This window comes from Petaurus breviceps, unplaced genomic scaffold (genome assembly GCF_028583685.1).
Source record: "Petaurus breviceps papuanus isolate PSGF00001 unplaced genomic scaffold, PetGlider_PUasm1.0 207, whole genome shotgun sequence".
Lineage (NCBI taxonomy): Eukaryota > Metazoa > Chordata > Mammalia > Diprotodontia > Petauridae > Petaurus > Petaurus breviceps.
Genome location: NW_027185850.1, coordinates 33,246,434 through 33,263,528, shown reverse-complemented (window position 1 = coordinate 33,263,528; position 17,095 = coordinate 33,246,434). Strand labels below are relative to the sequence as shown.

At 41.2% G+C, this 17,095-nt stretch overlaps 1 protein-coding gene across 2 annotated transcripts in view; it reads right to left on the bottom strand.

Annotated features, from left to right (window-relative positions):
- LOC138165089 (transforming growth factor beta receptor type 3-like) overlaps positions 1-17,095 on the bottom strand; it is a 229,333-nt gene that overhangs the window by 22,701 nt on the left and 189,537 nt on the right. For both annotated transcript variants that reach the window (XM_069093236.1, XM_069093237.1), the window contains 5 exons: positions 16,328-16,480; positions 14,221-14,361; positions 13,880-14,038; positions 4,890-5,189; positions 3,134-3,251 (listed from right to left, as the gene is read on the bottom strand). In XM_069093236.1, coding sequence (XP_068949337.1) covers positions 3,134-3,251; positions 4,890-5,189; positions 13,880-14,038; positions 14,221-14,361; positions 16,328-16,480 — 871 coding nt within the window. The remainder of the gene's footprint in view (positions 1-3,133; positions 3,252-4,889; positions 5,190-13,879; positions 14,039-14,220; positions 14,362-16,327; positions 16,481-17,095) is intronic.

Here is a 17,095-nt window from a genome sequence, read left to right as displayed (position 1 = left end):
AGTACTTTTAAATACAGTTCTACCAATCTTGTAAAGTTCACCTCCAGTTTTTTAATCCAGTCAATTGGTATGGCAATCCAAACTCTAACCGCTTCCCCCATCCCATCCAATAGCTTCTTAATTAGCAAACCTCATTAAATTGTTTTTACTGTGGATTAAAGTTTTCCCATTTGACCACTTTTATATAGAACAAAAAAAACCCTGCTGAAATTCCAGGATAATTGTCCTAAGCCTGAATGATTAGAAGTCACAGTGGAGGAGAGATTATAAAAGAAAATCAAACCACCCGACTTGAAAGGAGAATGAATTGCTGGAAGTAATACGGATACATTATTAACGCCTAATTGTCTGGACTGGGACAAAGTGTGCTGGTGACCCATTAGCAGCAGGGATACGTCCTCCAAAGTAGGGAACGGCAACAGATGGGTTATGAGGAAGCAGGAACTATTGTTAAAAAGCCTTGTGTAATCATCAGCTGTTGCCCAGTTTCTGGGACACTTGGTTGTACAATTGCTTCTTATTTCTTCTTGCTCTAATTGGAAACTTAGATTATAAATCGGCTAATCCATTTAAGAGGGAAGCCTAGTGAATGGATAAAAGCCTTCAAGCTGGAGCTCCAAGACCCACCTCTGACCTATAGGGACTGGCTGGGTGACCCTGGTCACCTAGTCTCAGAGCCCCAGACAATTCTCCAAGATTATAAATTACAGGGAACATGCAGTTTTGTGCTGGTAGAGGGGGTTTCTTCCTCAGGCATTCCCCTTCAACAATGAAATCACAAACAAAACTCATTCATAGAGGGAACCTTTATGATTACAACTGTTGCTTCAAGTGGCTGGAAATTAGCTAACAAATGTCCAATCTGTCCATTTTATAACTGACTTTAGGTCTGCTGCATGACTAGCTTTAAATTAACTTAAAGCTCATTTCATTAAAATGAACAGAATCCCACTGAGGCAGAATGGTGTACCAGATTCTCCCAATGGCACTAGATGTGTGACCCTGGGCAAGTCACTTAACTGTTCTGTACCTCAAGCACCTCCCCAAGTTTAATGGCTTCACTGGTGGAGGAGGAAGCCGGACACTGACAATATACAGAATCATGGAACGTGAGAGTGTAGAAGGGGCTTTAAATATCGGTCCCTTGAATCAATGCTTCATTTCCAGGACAGGAAGGCCCTGAGAACTGAAGTGACTTGTGTAAGATCCCACAGCTACCTTGGGGTCCCTGCCGTCAGCACCCTTTGGGGAACAGGAGCCAAGGGCTTTGCTCCCCAGTCTAGGGCTCTTGCTGCTACATACATTCCATGGCTGTTTGTTCTAAATGATGATCTACCCTGCCTAAAAAACACAGAAACAGATGTGTAAATCTCAGGCTTTCCATGAAGTTAATCATGAAATTAGGACCAAATAACTTTCCATTCTAGTTTCACTAGACAGGGCTGCTTCTAATGCGCGTGTGTGCGTGCGTGCATGAGTGCACGCGTGTGTGTGTGTGTGTGTGTGTGTGTGTATGGTAAGAGAGGCAGAGAGAAACAGAGACAGAAAGAGGAAGGAGGGAAAATAGAATGGGAGGGAGGGAGAGGGAGAAAGGAGACCAAAACAGAGAGAAAAAAAGGAAAAACAAGAAGAGAAGAGGGGATGGAAGGAGAGGGAGAGGGGTGATGAGAGAGGAAAGGAGAGTGGAAGGGAAATAGAGAGAGAGGGAGGAGAGAGAGAATGAAAGAATGAAAGGCAGAATATTTTTGCATACAGAAGCAAATTATGCTTTATGCAAAGGATTCATTCTGGAAAAAAAATTTTTCTATATCAAATACTTAATTAAATTATTTTAAATGCAATAAAGGATCATTAAACAATGGGGAAATAAAGAAACTTTTTGTAAAACTGATCAACATCCAGTGACCAATTTTAATAATTAGATGATAAAACACATCTCTCTTGTCTTGAAAGAGATGGGAGGGATATTGACTGTGGAATGCAGAGGAAGTATGGCCCAATGGAAAGAGCCCAAGATTTTGAGCTGGAGGACCGGGATTTCAATGGCAGCTCTGTCTTTCATTTACTCTCTGACAGTGAGCAAATCACTTCCCTGCTCTGGGGCTTGGCTCCCCTGCTCTGTAAAAAGAAAGGGTGAGATGCTAACATCTCTCCCAGCAGTAAACCCATGATCCTGTGATTTGGATCCACTTAACTTTTTGTTAACGGGGAGGGTTTAATAGTGCTATTTAAAAGTGCACATCTGGAAATGACTTGTGTAAAAACAAAAGGAATCAATAAAACTTTGAAAAATACTTTTTTTTTTCCTATTTATAGGCAGGTAGGTGGATCAGTGGATAAAATACTGGAGCTTAAGTCAGGAAGATCTGAGTTAAAATCTTCCCACAGGCACCTATGAACTGCATGATCCTGGGCAAGTCAGCTAACTTCTACCTGCCTAAGTATCTCCATCTGTAAAATGGAACTAATAATAGCACCGAGCTCCCAGGATTGCTGTGAGATCAAATGAGACAATATTTGTAAAGCATTCTGCAATCCTTAAAGCACTATATCAATGTTATATATACATATATTTTTTTTTTGAGAGGGCAAGCAGACCTAAGATTTCATTAGTGTCAGGAACTCCCAGTAAGGAAACTCCCTCTACAGATGCAGACTGCCAACTCCTCTGCAACGTTAGGCTTAAAGAGGTGATTGAGACGTTAAATAAATGGCCTGCTTCTGCAAAGATAGTATGGGTCAGAGGAAGGACTGAAACCGAGGACTTCTTGACTTCAAGGCTGGTCTCCTCCATTCATTAGAAGGAACTATCTTGAAGGAAAGAAGGAAAGGAAGAAAGAAGGAAAGAAAGAAAGAAAAAAGAAGGAAGGAAGGAAGGGAGAAGAAAGGAGAAAATAAAGGAAAGGAGAAAAGAAAGAAAGAAAGAAAGAAAGAAAGAAAGAAAGAAAGAAAGAAAGAAAGAAAGAAAGAAAGAAAGAAAGAAAGAAGAGAAAAGAAAGGAAGGGAGAAAGATAGGAGAGAAAAGAAGGAAAGAAAGGAAGGGAGAAAGCAAGAAAGCATCCTTAATTGATCACTTGAAGACAAGCTGCCTGAGGCTGGGTGCTCTCTGTCGCTGGAGGTCGGCAAGGCATACCTTCGTTTTTATCTCCAGAGATGACCACCAGGGGTTTGGTGAACGTTTTTTTATTCTGCATCATGGCCCAGATCATGTTCACATCCAAAGAGGTGCAGGCTTCATCAGGAGGGATGCACTGTGGAGAAGGATAGAGGTCAAAGGCGGGGATTCTCTCAGAAGCAAACCTCCCCTGCCTCTGCCAGCACAGCTGTGTGGCTACCTCATTATCAGAGTGCCTCAGCGTTGTTTACCGAAGAGAAACAGGAGATGGAAGCATTTATCAGACCAAACTCCCAACAAGCTACAAAATCTACTGGCGGAGGAAATGTATTCTCAGCTGCATTTCAAAAGGCAAACACCGCAGGACAGCTTGTGTTTCCCCCAATGACTGGAGGCTTTTGCTGGGTTGAGAAAAGGGTTCTCTACATAAACCATAGAATGGGTGCTTTCTATTCAGCAGATCGATGAGATGTGAAGGCTTTGTTCACATGGGATACAGAAATGCATACATGAACTTGTTTCCATCTATTGAATCGAAAGGAATAATAATTTAGCTCCTCTCCTTTTTATTAAAGAGATGGGGATTATGGGTGCAGCATACTGAATACCTACATTGTCAGGCTCAGTGTTAGTTTTGGGGGTAGATTCTCTTTTTCTTTTCTATTCTTTGTAACAAGGAATGGTTCAAAACTTTTTGGGCAAATCAGTCAACCCCTTTGTGCCTCAGTTGGTTCATCCGTAAAAATGGATTTGAAGATCTCTAATGTCCCTCCTAGTTCTAAACTGTTGGCCTTATGTTCTGACACCTGTGTGACCTTAGACAAGTCATTTAACATTTCTTGGTTTCCATTTCCTCAATTGTTTAATGAAGAGTTTGGATTAAATGGCATCTGAGTTTCTTTCCATCTCTAGATCTATGACTGGATCAGTGTCATGACCAATCTTGATTTCAGGGAACTGATAATAAAATGTACTTCCCTTTTCTCCACAGGGAGGTGATGAACTATAGGTAGACAATACAGCCTGTGCTTTCCGACAAGGTTAGTATGTTTTGCTTGACCACACTTCTTTGTTAAAGATGATGAGGAGAGATGGTACTGGGAAAAGGCAAGGTTATGTAAACATTTTTTTTTAAAGAGTGTGTATCATAAGCACACAAGGCTGATGTGATTAAATACCCTAATTAACCTTGGCAGTCTTATGGTTTGGCAACAGTTCCACACAACCATTAATGTCATATGGTAAAGGCTTCTGGTTCATCATTATAACAGTTCAATATATTGACCAAAATCAACCCAGCATGAGTATACACAATGTGAAACTTCCCTTAGAAGCTTTCCTGAATAAAACCAACCTCATAATCCACACAGAGAAGGTCAAAAACAATTGCAAATCAAATCTTTGAAGGGTATGGAAAAAGTAATGCTCGCACTGGACTTGTTCTCTAGTCTATTTGTAGTTCTGGCTCTGCACACGATCTGAATAACAGAGATAAAGCCAGACCACTCCCTCCACGGAAAATAATCCTAATTTATCACATATAGCGTACTCTTTAATAACACGAGTGGAAAAAATCATATTGTCAAGATTTATTCCATAAGATTCCATAAAACTCACAGGTCACTGAAGTTATATTTACTTTATTACTCTATTTTTGGCTGTCCTAGCACTGAACACTGAAATCTGCCATAACTTGTGATTATTCTGAAGGTCACTGTCTTATTTTTTAAAACATAGAAATGTAAAAGTTCAAGGGAGCTAATGAGCCACTAACCTTTGGCAGTCTGTGAGTGTCATCTTCTTTCTTTGTACACAAGGTGAGTTCACATTGTAAGAAGAGAAGTGAAGCGTTAAAAATGGGTTTGAGCATGAAACTAAATCTCTTTTTGTCCATCTGTGCGTGGAGTCGAGAGAAATGTGCCTTCTGGGGTGCATAGAATCTCACAGATTCATCTTTAGGACAAATGTTCTCGATGATAGTGTAATCAGACATCCTGTCAGAGTTGGAGTACGGAGAGATAAAGCACGTTTGGATGGCAAATCCCACGTCTTGGTCGACCTTGGTAACAGAGACCTACATAACAACACAAAGGAGAAAAACTGAAGAATGAGCCAAAAGCATCATGGGTTGGCACAGCCTTTCAGCCATGCTTTAGACTAACATGGCAGCCTAGAGATGCAGCATTTCAAAGTTAGGGAGGTGGTTTTTATTTGAACCAGAGTTTAAACCAGGAGTTTTATGCATATGTCATCCTGAGGGGTTCCAACACAAGTTAAACTTAACCACCTAAAACTCAAGTCCACTATGGAACCCAAGCTCATTGTCGGAGGTGCCTGTTTCTGTTGTGTGTGTAATGACTTCCTTCCCAAGTGAGCTCTACCCCAAATTAAAAATGAATGTAAACATCAAGCAATCACTAGTTGTGTGACCTTGGGAAAGTCTCTGAGCCTCAGTTTCCCTGCCTATAAAATGAGGATAATAAGAGTATTTACTTAGCTCAGAGGGCTGTTGTGATGATCAAATGAGAAGTGTAAAGTGCTTTGTAAACCTTTACATAACTGTTAGCTGTAATTGTTAATAATAGAGGCATTATGGCACAGTGGAGAAAAGCTGGCCTCAATGACAAGAAGATCTGAGTTCAGGTCCTGCCAGTGACACATACTGACTGTGTGATCCTGGGCAAGTCACTGAATTTTCCCAGTGCTCTAGGAAACTCACTTAAGACTACAAATTGCACAAAAGTGCTAGCCTGAATTAGTAGAGGGCATCTCCTATCCGGGAGTTCCCTATACCAATGAAATCACTTGTCTAATCCTTTTCCATGTTCCTATTACCATAATAATTATTTATTATTAATATTATTAAGAACAATCTCAATAATATTACAATTAGGGCTAGCCACAGTTAGGTGGTTAGAATTCAATACACCAGAAGCTTGTTTCCAATAAACTAATAGTTAAGAAACCTCAACTATGGACAAAGACCAAAAGATTCTCGAGAACTCAGCAAATAATAAATCACACTGGAATGTGAATATCCAGACGCAGAACGATAAGGGCTCGGGTATCACCATGATCCACAAAAATATAAGAATAACATTTCTAACAACGTCAGCATGCTAAAATACTCACAGTAATCTACAAACCACATGGACTAGAAAGCTGTCAAAATATAGAGACCAAGCAGAAGAAATTAAAATCCCAGAAGAAGAAGAGGGCAGGGACTGTCCTTTGCCTCTTTGTGTATCCTTCTGCTTAGCACAGTGCCTGCACATAATAAACACTTAATAAATGTTTACTGATTGGTGGAGTGAACGGGACAAGGTACATTAGCCTGGGTTCCATTGGAGCTGCCCTGAAGATACTTTCAGTGAACCGTCAGAAAATGAGCTTGTATCTCAATACTCTTAATGAATTATAAAAAGCAGTCAATTTCTCTAACTATGCAATAACCTGCAGAATATTAAATATAAACATTTAATAGCAGTATAACTACTGAATTTTTCACAATTATACTCTTCAACACCTTCATCACTCCACTGGAAATAGGGAAAAAGATACAAGTTACAAAAAATTAATTTTCCTAGAGGAAAAATTAGCTCCCAGGCTTTATGATAATACTGGATTTATGAAATGACGACTTCTTTTAAAAAGGTTCTCCAAAGAGAAGAGTAAAAAGTTCAGAGCTTATTTAACATAAAAAAGGTAAACTGAGTTTAAGTGATGTGGAAAGTTAGCATTAGCAGGGCAACCATCTTTCTGTTGACAACACTGGTACCTTTCTCAAGGGGCAAAACCAAGCTCCCCTTTCAAGGGATGTAATACAATGGGGTGACTCAACCTGGTGTAACCCTTGATTCGGCCAAATGTTCCAAATTGTTTTCAGGTCCCACACAAGCCTTGCCAAGTAACCTTCCTTCATTCCTGGAGCTTCTGAGGAGGATTTTAGGGGGAAATCTGACGTGAAAATGTCTCCAACTCATTTACAGTTCCCTCTTTAAAAAATTGGTAAGGGTGTTAAGGCCAGATCTTATGGAGTTTCCCTTCTTTTGAAACATAAGGTTGTGTTGGGCCAAAGGTAAACAAATTTCAAACCTGATTTCCCTCAAATTCAGTTCTGAATTTAGACTCTAATGGATATCCCATTCAGGAAACCTTACCTCTTAGTCTGGGATGACCTGGGGGAACATACAAGCACTTCCTTTCTGGTGGCACTCTCAACCAAATTAAGGATTAATGTAAAACTGGGTATTTTAGGGATAAAATGAATTTTTATGTATTGCCCAATGTTCTCCATTGGGGATTCAGAACTTTGGCAAGAAACAAGAAGATGTGACTCAACTCCTCTCTAGGACAGTCTGTCCTACTCCAGACTGTCTCTGGGAGTGAAGCATTCCCATACCGTTAACTTCAGTACTCCAAATGATGCTGACAGAATGGGTTGTCTCAATTTACTGAAATCTGACATGGTCTGTTTTTCTTTTGTTTTTTTGGAAGATGTGTCTTACAAACTGAATTTTTTTTTACTAAGTCATCTTTCTAGAAAGTGTCTTTTTAAAAAAACAACAACAAAACTGTAAAATCTTTGCTATATCTCTCAATCTCAGAGTTTAGCTTTGCAAGATGGAGAACAATATTATAAATTAATCTTTCCAAGAGAAATGTATCATTTTGTTCCTAGCTGCTAAATTAAATTTATTCTTTTCTGGGGAAAAACACATAAGAAAGTTAAGATTTTTATATTCTATAAAAAGGAAACAAAAAACTATGAAAAGCATCCTAAATTCAGTAGATTTTTCTATCCTGAAAAACAAGAACAAAAAACTTTAAGAAAGGTGTTTTGAACTCAGTAGATTTTTCCTTTCCAGAAAGCAAAAATAAAAACCATAATAAGCGTATCATGAACACAATAGGTTTGTTTTTAAACAGGCTATTAAATTATCTTACTTTTTACAGAGGGACTTTGAACATGTGCATAAACTAAGTTTTTTAAAATGTATATCAGAATAGTGTATAAGTATAATGATTGAGCTTGTTCCCAAAGAACAAAATGAGAAAATGTACTTTCTGTCCTTCTTTACAAAGATGGAGATCTCACAAAAACCCTTAAAAAGGACCAGAATTTGAGAATTGGCTAGAGGAACCAAATTATGCCAACTGATACCATGAATTATTTTTATCCATAAGACAAAGAAAATAGAGATAGTGGGATGAATTTTTTATTCCAAATAAAATGACAATATCTGCTTGTAATTGTTTGTATTTAAAGTGCATTTACATGGGTAGGAGAAAGAAAATATTGATCATCGAATATATTTCCTTGTCAATTGACACACTTAGTCTTTCTAGTGTTAAGCACTTACTATGGTCCAAGCACTGTGCTAAACAATAATAGAAAAGAAAGATAGCCCCTTCTCTCAAGAAGCTCATATTTATTATGTGGTAAAGTATATTACCTTTGCAAAATTGATAGTGCTGCATAGAAATAAGCTGGTGTTATTATATTTATTCCCAACCCGGCATCATCTAACTTCTTCCTGAAGACCTCCAGTGATCAAAGGGAGCCCATGACCTCTGGAGGTATCCTACCACCCTAACGGATGGTTCTATTTGTTAGAATGTATTTCCTTCTATTCACCACCAAATATGTAGAAAAAACAGTTGGATGCTAGGGGCAAGGACAAAATGGAACCTAACTACAGACAGCTTCTACTCAGTGTTCTGCATTCTGTGGAATTAAAATTTCATATCGGGGCAGCTAGGTGGCACAGTGAGTAAAGCGCCGGCCCCGGAGTCAGGAGGACCCAAGTTCAGTTCCGGCCTCAGACACTTAACACCCACACAAAAAAAAAAACTAGCCGTGTAACCTTGGGAAAGTTACTTCACCCCAATTGCCTTCCAAAAGGCAAAAAAAAGATTTCATATTAAATCAGTGGTTTAAGGGTTTAACCTGACCTAGGTTTTTATGAAAGTTTAAAATATAAGATTGGGATTATGCCCAAAATAAAAATGCTAGGCCTCAAGAAAGGAGTGTGGGAAGGAGACACCAAAGTTCAAGATATGTTCCCTAAATGATTTGTATATAATTAAAAAAAAACTACCTCTCAGGAAGACATGAGACTATTCTGGTTGAATGGGGTATCTCTACTCTCTAAACAGGGGGTCTTAAGAGGAGGCAGCTAGGCGGCATCATGGATAGGACCTAGAGTCAGGAATGTCTGGTTCAAATTCTGCTTCAGATAATTTTCTAGCTCTGTGACCCTGGACAAGTAATTTCACTTGTCTGCCTCAGTTTTCTCAACTATAAAAATATATTAATAGTTCCTAACTCATAGGATTGTTGTAAGGAACAAATGAGATAATATTTGTAAAGCACATAGTAGGCACTTTACTTTTTTCCCTTATTTCTCCTTTCCCTTCTGGTGTCATGGACTTATTTCAGCAGCCTGATAAAACTTAGGAAGCCTTCTCTGCATAATTTATTTAATAAAAATAAAATAGCAAGAATTATAAAAGAATTCAATCTTTAAAAAAATAGTCATCAAAATATATTTTTTTAATTTTTCACAGATCCTGGGGTAAGAACTCCAATTGACAAAGGTGTAACTTGGTTTACTTCTGTTCATTTTTTTAAAAGGGGAAGGGGAGTCCTTGAAACTGAGAATGTTCACCTTTACTTGGGCAGATATAGAGTTCTGTGTGTGGAAGGTAGACTACCCTATGCAAAGAAGTCATGGGGTTAGTTCATTTTGCTTAGCTGCCCTTTTGTGGGAGGAGGAGATTGGGAAGGAATTTACAAGTAAAGATTTATTGAAGTTAGGGAATAATAGAGAGGGAGGGGTATCCTGAATTGACTGCTCTTAAAATTAAAATCCTGCCTCTCTCATATTTTGGTTCTGCAAAATAACATGTCAAAAATATCTGTAAACTCCTTTCCCAAACCTCCTTGATTACAAGAATGACCAGGAGTCCTTGTTCATTTCTTTTTCAATGTTAAAGATATCAATAGAGTGTCATGTCAACAAATTCCAGGATCCTTTTAAACTATAAAATCAGAGATGATCTTTAGAAGGGTAAAAAACCCCTGACAAACAAGAGTGGGTTGACCTTCCACTAAAAAACAGATGAAGACAACTATAGCAGATCAAGTGAGGGGAACACAAGGAATATTAAAAGGAGGGGGAAATGTCCCTGAGTGGGACACACAAGGAAGACTGTGCCAAGGACTGGGAAAGAAACAAAGCAAAACTCTTGGAGGAACACATTCTATAAAGATGACACCTGGACAGGAGCCCTGGGGCTGGTGAAACATCTGGGAGTCATTAACGACTCCACACATATGGATGAATGCCAAACGAGAGATACATGGAGATTTGGGGGGGGGCAAAATGGCAATGGGGAGCATTAGCAAGAAGCTGGCAGGTTTTCTACAGGGCAGAAAGGAGAGGTTCACCTAAAGAACAAAGGCTCCTAGCAGGACAGGTAATCCAAAAGTCACAGTGTCTGGACCACAGAAGCAGACAGAGCTCAATGCCAACAGACCCCATCCAAGATTCTGAGGCAAAGTAGAAGTCCTGATCCAAATGGGAAAGTTGTTTGTGTTCCTAAACCAGAAATATGTGTGCCTAAGTCATCTGAGATTTATGGAAGCATCTCATTTCAACCTGCTTGCGATGATGTCGTGAGACACCAGCTGGTCATACAAGACGGGGAGCTGTGAATTGTCAGCTGATGGCTTCTCTAATTAGGTACGCGGATAATATATTGTGCCTGATCATTCCAGAGAGCTAAGCCTATGGTTTTCCAAATAGCAGATCTCTCATCTCTGAAAAAGTCCCATCTTTCCCAGAGGCAAGAAGAAACTTGGGGTCTTTTTTTAAATTTTATTTTGCTTTCTGGAGGGCAATTGGGGTTATGTGACTTGCCCAAGATCACACAACTAGTTTTTGTGTCAAGTGTCTGAGGCCGAATTTGAACTCAGGTCCTCCTGACTCCAGGGCCAGTGCTCTATTCACTGCACCACCTAGCCGCCTGAAACTTGGGGTCTTGCAGAAGAAAGAAAGCTTTGCCTCATTTTCAGAAAAGCAATTCGGATATTGTCTTCATTCTATCTATGGCTCCTTTCAGTGGTACACGGGACAGTTGCAGGGAGTCAGGGCCATGTGTGATCTGGGCCAAGTGAGCCAAGCATTGTGTGGGAATTCAAGTTTCACAATGAGATGTCTTTTCTGAACATGGTCAATGCAAGAATTTGTTTTGCTAGACAATGAGTATTTGTTGCAAGGGTTTTGTTCTCCCCACTCCCCACCCCCAACCCAATGGAGAGAACTCTTGCCCCCTTCTTCTCCTCCCTATAGTCTCGGCTAAAGTCCTACCTTCTGCAAGAAGTCTTTCCCAGCCCTCACTTCATTTTAGTAACTTTCCTCTGAAATGATCTCCAATCTATCCTTTATGTCTGTACATCACTGTCTCCCCCATTACACTGCAAAGTCTTTAAGATCAGGGACTGTATTTTGTCATTCCTTACAGCTCCAGCCCTCAGCACAATTCCTGGAATACAGTAGGCACTTAATAAAGGCTTGTTGACTGACTAAATAGGTCTTTGGTCCCTGAAAACAATTAAATTAAAAATTTTGAAATCAAGTGTAATAGTCACTCACCTAATAAAATGATCATCTGGGAAGTAAAAAGAAAAAAATTAAGTTTCCCTTCATGGCAGGGGTGATTGGGGAAGCCCTAATTTGCTGAACTGGGGCACATCCCAGGAAGTGATAAATCCCTTAGCAAATGGCAAGTGTACATGTGTCTTGTTTGTTTTGGCTCTGTGGAAAGTATCATAGTCTAGCAAATCATTCCTGATCACCCATGTTATGAAATGGCAGAAATAATAACTCACATTTAAGTCAGCAAAGCACCTGTACACGATTACATCTGAATCTTATAACTACACAGGGAGGTAAGTACAACAGGCACTGTTAGACCCATTTTACAGATAAGGGAGCAGAGACACAGAGAGATTAAGTGAATTGCTCATGGTCACACAACAGAATTGGGATTTGAATTCAAGTCTGCCTGACTTATAACTAAAGCATCTAGTCTGCCAGGATCCCCACTATAACACGCCCAAAAAGTGGCTATCCAGCCTTGAGATGAAGACCCTGAATGAAGGAGAGTCCGCCATGAGATCATGAGCTCGTTGAGGGAAGGAATGATCATTCTGTCTCTTTCTGTATCCCCAGCTTTTAGTACAGTGCCCGTCACATAGTAGGAGCTTTATAAACATTTATGATGAACGACCACAACTGCATAACTTTTGTCCATGCCCTCCATTTAAGTTTTTTTGGGGGAGGGAATCCATACACACCCCCATCCTTGGGCCCTCCTCTTTTCTACTCTTACTCTACTACCACTCAGGGATCTCATCAGCTCCGCTGGATTCAATTATCATCCTTGTGCTGATAATGCTGGCTATCCAGGCTTGACCTCTCTGCTGACCTAGAAGAGCTGCTCGTCCAACTGGCTACTGGATGTGCAGTGGATATCTTAAAGTTAACGTGTCCAAAATTGGACATAAAACCTTCCCCCTTTTCAAACTTTCCTGAAAAGGGCAGCACCATCCTCCCCATCACCCCAGGGGTCATCCTTGGCTCCTCGCCCTCTCTTAGCTCCCATATCCATTCTATTGTTGCGGCTTGCCAATGTTATCTCTCTGGCATATGCCTCTGGCACTCCTGCCACCGTGGTGCAGGCCATCATCACTTCAGGCCTGATCGATCCCAGCAGCCTCCCTGCCTCACGTCTCTCTCCACTGCAGTCCATTCCGTGATCAAAGTGCCAACTGAACCGTGTCACCTCCTACTCAGTAACCTCCAGGATTAAACAGAAAATCTTATTTTTGTTCAAAGCCCTTGATAACCTGCCTCCCTCCCTCCACAACCTTCCTAGTCCTCTTACACACACACACTCCCTACCCACTCTGTTACCAGTGACACCGACTGCCCTGCTCCGTCTCCAGACTCCAGGCATTCTCACTGGCTGTGCCCCCTGCCTGGAATGCCCTCCCTCCTCATCTCCATCTCCCAGCTTCCTTCAGGTCCCAGCTAAAATTCCACTGCCTACAGGAAGCCTCTCCGGATCCCTCTTAATTCTAGTGCTTTCCCTCTACCATTATCTTCACTTTACCCTGTATGCACCTTGCCTGTACATAGCTATTTGCATGCTCTCCCACTGGACTGTGCCCTCCTTGAGGGCAGGGACTGACTTCCTTTGCCTTTCTTGCATCCTCAAGGCTTAGCACACTGTAGGTGTTTAATAAATGCTTATTGATTGACTAACTGGATGAGAATACCATTGGAGTACATTAGCTATCTACTAGTTATACACTTGGTACATGGGTAAGTCGTCTTCTTTTTCAAACACAGACTTACATAATCACACCCTTTAATCTTCCGTATCTAGACCAACACTCCAAAGATTCAGGATACAGAACAGGCATAGAGTTTTGTGCAGAGGGCCGGTCATTCTTCCAGAAAATATCCTTTCCACTTAGCTCAATCCATTTCCCAAAATGGCCACACTTTGGTCTAAAACAAACCAGTAAACATTTCACTGAGCTGGGCACGTGCTGAACATGCTTGGCATTGTGGCTTGGCACGAGAGGGACATAAGAAGGATTCCCTCATCCTCACTTAAAACCAGGCTGCTACTCCCAGTATCATGGTAGACACTTGCCTGATAATGCCCAACGTGCAATGTCAATCTTACCTCAACATAAATGTGCCCATTTTCTGCCACGGCTAAGATGCCCGAGGCGGGCACCAGGAAGAGGTCTGTATCATACAGCTCCATGTTGAAGGTGATGTTCTGGGCCTGGGGTTGGTGGGATACATCTGCAAAACTTGTCTGTCTCAGGCTGCAATTAAACTGGGAAAAGCCAAACGGGTAGAGAGATAAATCACAGCACTGCGTCAAAGCACAAAGAATGCCCAGGAAAATTTATGAGCTTGGGCAAATAATGTAAAACATGATTTTTTTTTTTGCAACTCCCCTCATAGACCACAGAAATATCCTCCCCCACCCACCATGTTCCAAAGTCAAATACATACCACCACGATTTCAGGCCTGCTTATGAAGAAACTATCTCCTTCATCTGTATCTCCTGGAAAGCCATTATTTCCCGACTCCAAGTCTTCATAATCAGTGGGCCAGCCGCTGCTGTCCCCAGGGGCTGATACCTGCATTATAATCTACACAGAGAGAAAGCATGAGGCATGATTAAAAAACATAGCAGAAGGCACCAACTACCATCCACTAGAGAAAGATGGCTGCCAAAACCATGTCCTTCCTGCTCTCCTTCTCAGCCCCTTTCTTAATTGTCCAGCTGCATCTCCCTTCTTGCTCATCTCTTACCTATCACTTCTCTGCCTTAGTGCAGAGGAGAATTTCACATTTTGATTGAGAACAGACTCTTTTAAAGAGTGCTTAAGAGCAGTGAGTCCTGGGCCGGGCCAAGCTCAGAAGGGAAAGCATCCATGGCAGCTGGCTGGGGGATGACAGCCCATAACTCAACGCATTCCCCTCATGCGCACGTAGGGAGGTTCCTAGAACTCCTTCACACAGGGCCGTCCTTGTCATTAATATGATTTCCCACTTTGCACACTTAGATCAGGACCATGTTTTAATCCAAAAACTTTACAATTACTCTGAGGGCTGAGAGAGAAGACTGAACAATAGGTCTAAACAAGGAACCAAACTATTAATTAGGATGCTATCATGGGAAGGTAAGCAAGAACCCCTTTTCATGGCAGTCAGAGTCCCTGGAGGAAAGCCTAAATGAACCAATTAACAAGGCTGTTATGAGGCAGAATGGGCTGAGAGCAGGCTTCAGAGGCAGGGAGACCAGGGTTCAAGGCCCATGCCTTATACATGCAGCTATGGGACCCTTCGCAAGTCAATGTTACTTCTCAATGACATAAGTAACTAAATCGCCAAGAAGACGCTGATCTGCATTGATTAGAGGTCTTAGCTTCACCCGGCAATTCCTTATATCGATGAACTCAAGTTCTCTCCCTATTCTTTATTTTATCTTGGATATATCGAGCATGAAGTGGGATATCCAGGGAGATCTGATCAACAAGACATTGAAAGATGGAAGAGATGGGGAAAGACCAGATGTGTTCGTTTTGGAGCCACACAGGGACCACCGAGTCATGAAAATGGAGGAGACGGTCAATGGAGGGAGTGTGGACAGAGGTGAGAAAGACCTGAGAACAGGTGCTTGGGGAAGAACTACTGGGGTGGAAGGAGGAAGGAGACTGAGCGCAGAGTCTAATAAGAACAGCCAGGCAGGTAGAGGGAAGAACCAGGAAAAAGCATCATGACAGAAGCTGAGGAAAGAGAAAATATCGGAAAGCAGAGGCCTTTTCAGCAGTGAGACAGGACAGAAAAGCCAAGGATGCTGAAGACTGAGGAGAGGTTTGGAAATTAAGGAAGAAATCACTGGGATCTTGCAGAGGGAAGCTTTCAGTGCAGTAGTAGGGAAGGAGGCAAAGATTGCTAAAGGCCTTTCAGCTTCTGAAGTTCAATGACTAATCTCATCACCTGATGTAGACACAGACTCAGTAATGCTAGTGATAAAAAACTGCAAAACTCTTATGACTAGAAAAATTTACCTTCAACCTGAACATTTCACTTTGGATTTTCTCACATTCATGAAAATCTCCTTAACATAACATGACAATATACCATACCATAACATAATACAACAATGTAACAGCATAAAATTATAATACGATGTAATAACATATGAAAGAATATATAATACCTTTCTTTCAAGAAATATAGACAGAGTTTCCCCACAGATTTAGACACAACTAAAAAGTGTGCTGCCTCCAAAAAAAGAAGGAAGAGAAAGGAGGAGCAAAGTATATGAAATTTCCTTTCAAGTTCTGGCCTGGCTTTTCTGGCCTAGAGCACTCAGGCTGGTTACTTATTTCCCCGGTAACTGTAAAGTCTTGTTACCAGAACTTAATAGCTCCTGGGTCAGCAAGACCTGGGTTCAGGTTGTCCATAAAATGCATCCTACGTGGGTGACCCTGTCCATGTCACTTGTGGCTGAGGAAACAAAGCCTCAGGAAAGTGACCTGTGAAGCTTGGGTTTCACAGTGAGAAATCGAAGCAGGGCTTTGAAAGCCAGTCTCCCAGAGCACTCACCGAGTTATAATACACCACGCTGTCAGGGGCAGACTGTCGCTGCTGTGTGCCACAGTCTTTCAGGGATGACTCCAAAATGAAGTGGCTTCCATTAGTCTTGGCCTTGCAGGTCGGATCCGATAGGGACAGCTCTGTCCCCGTGTAGCCGCTAGCCTAGAATAAGCATCACCAAAAAGTTGGGAATTGAATAAATAATGCTCCTACATGGCAATAGTTTCACTAAGCCTTTTGCTATGGAAGGGATGCTGGAAGCTTGCATTTAACCCTCTTTTCCCCTCCCCAACATGTACCGCTCCTCTAAGACACCCTCTCCCCTGACCCCAGCAATGATCAACATCTCAAGGACTGTGTTAGAGTTCAATAGAAAAATACCAACACACAAAGATTTAGAGATCACCTTGCTGGGAGAAACGGGTACCAGGCAAGGAAAGGAGGTCTAATTCATTAAGCAAAAGTGAACAGTGAACAAGAAAGTATATTTGCCACAGGCTGTTGGTTGTGATGAGGAGAAAGCCAGGGTCAGGAGAACTTGGGTTCCAATCCCGCCTCTGATAATTACTAGCTATGTGGGCATCTCTGGGCCTCAGTGTTGTCAAATGCCACATGGGTATAATAATGCTATGGGTCCCTAACCTACCATCATCAAATAAGAAGATGCAAGCAAGTCAACCTTAAAGCATATATAAATAATAATAATAGCTAGAATTTGTACTGCTTTATATGCATTATTTCATTTAATCTCATATTGACTCAGTTTCTCAGATGAGA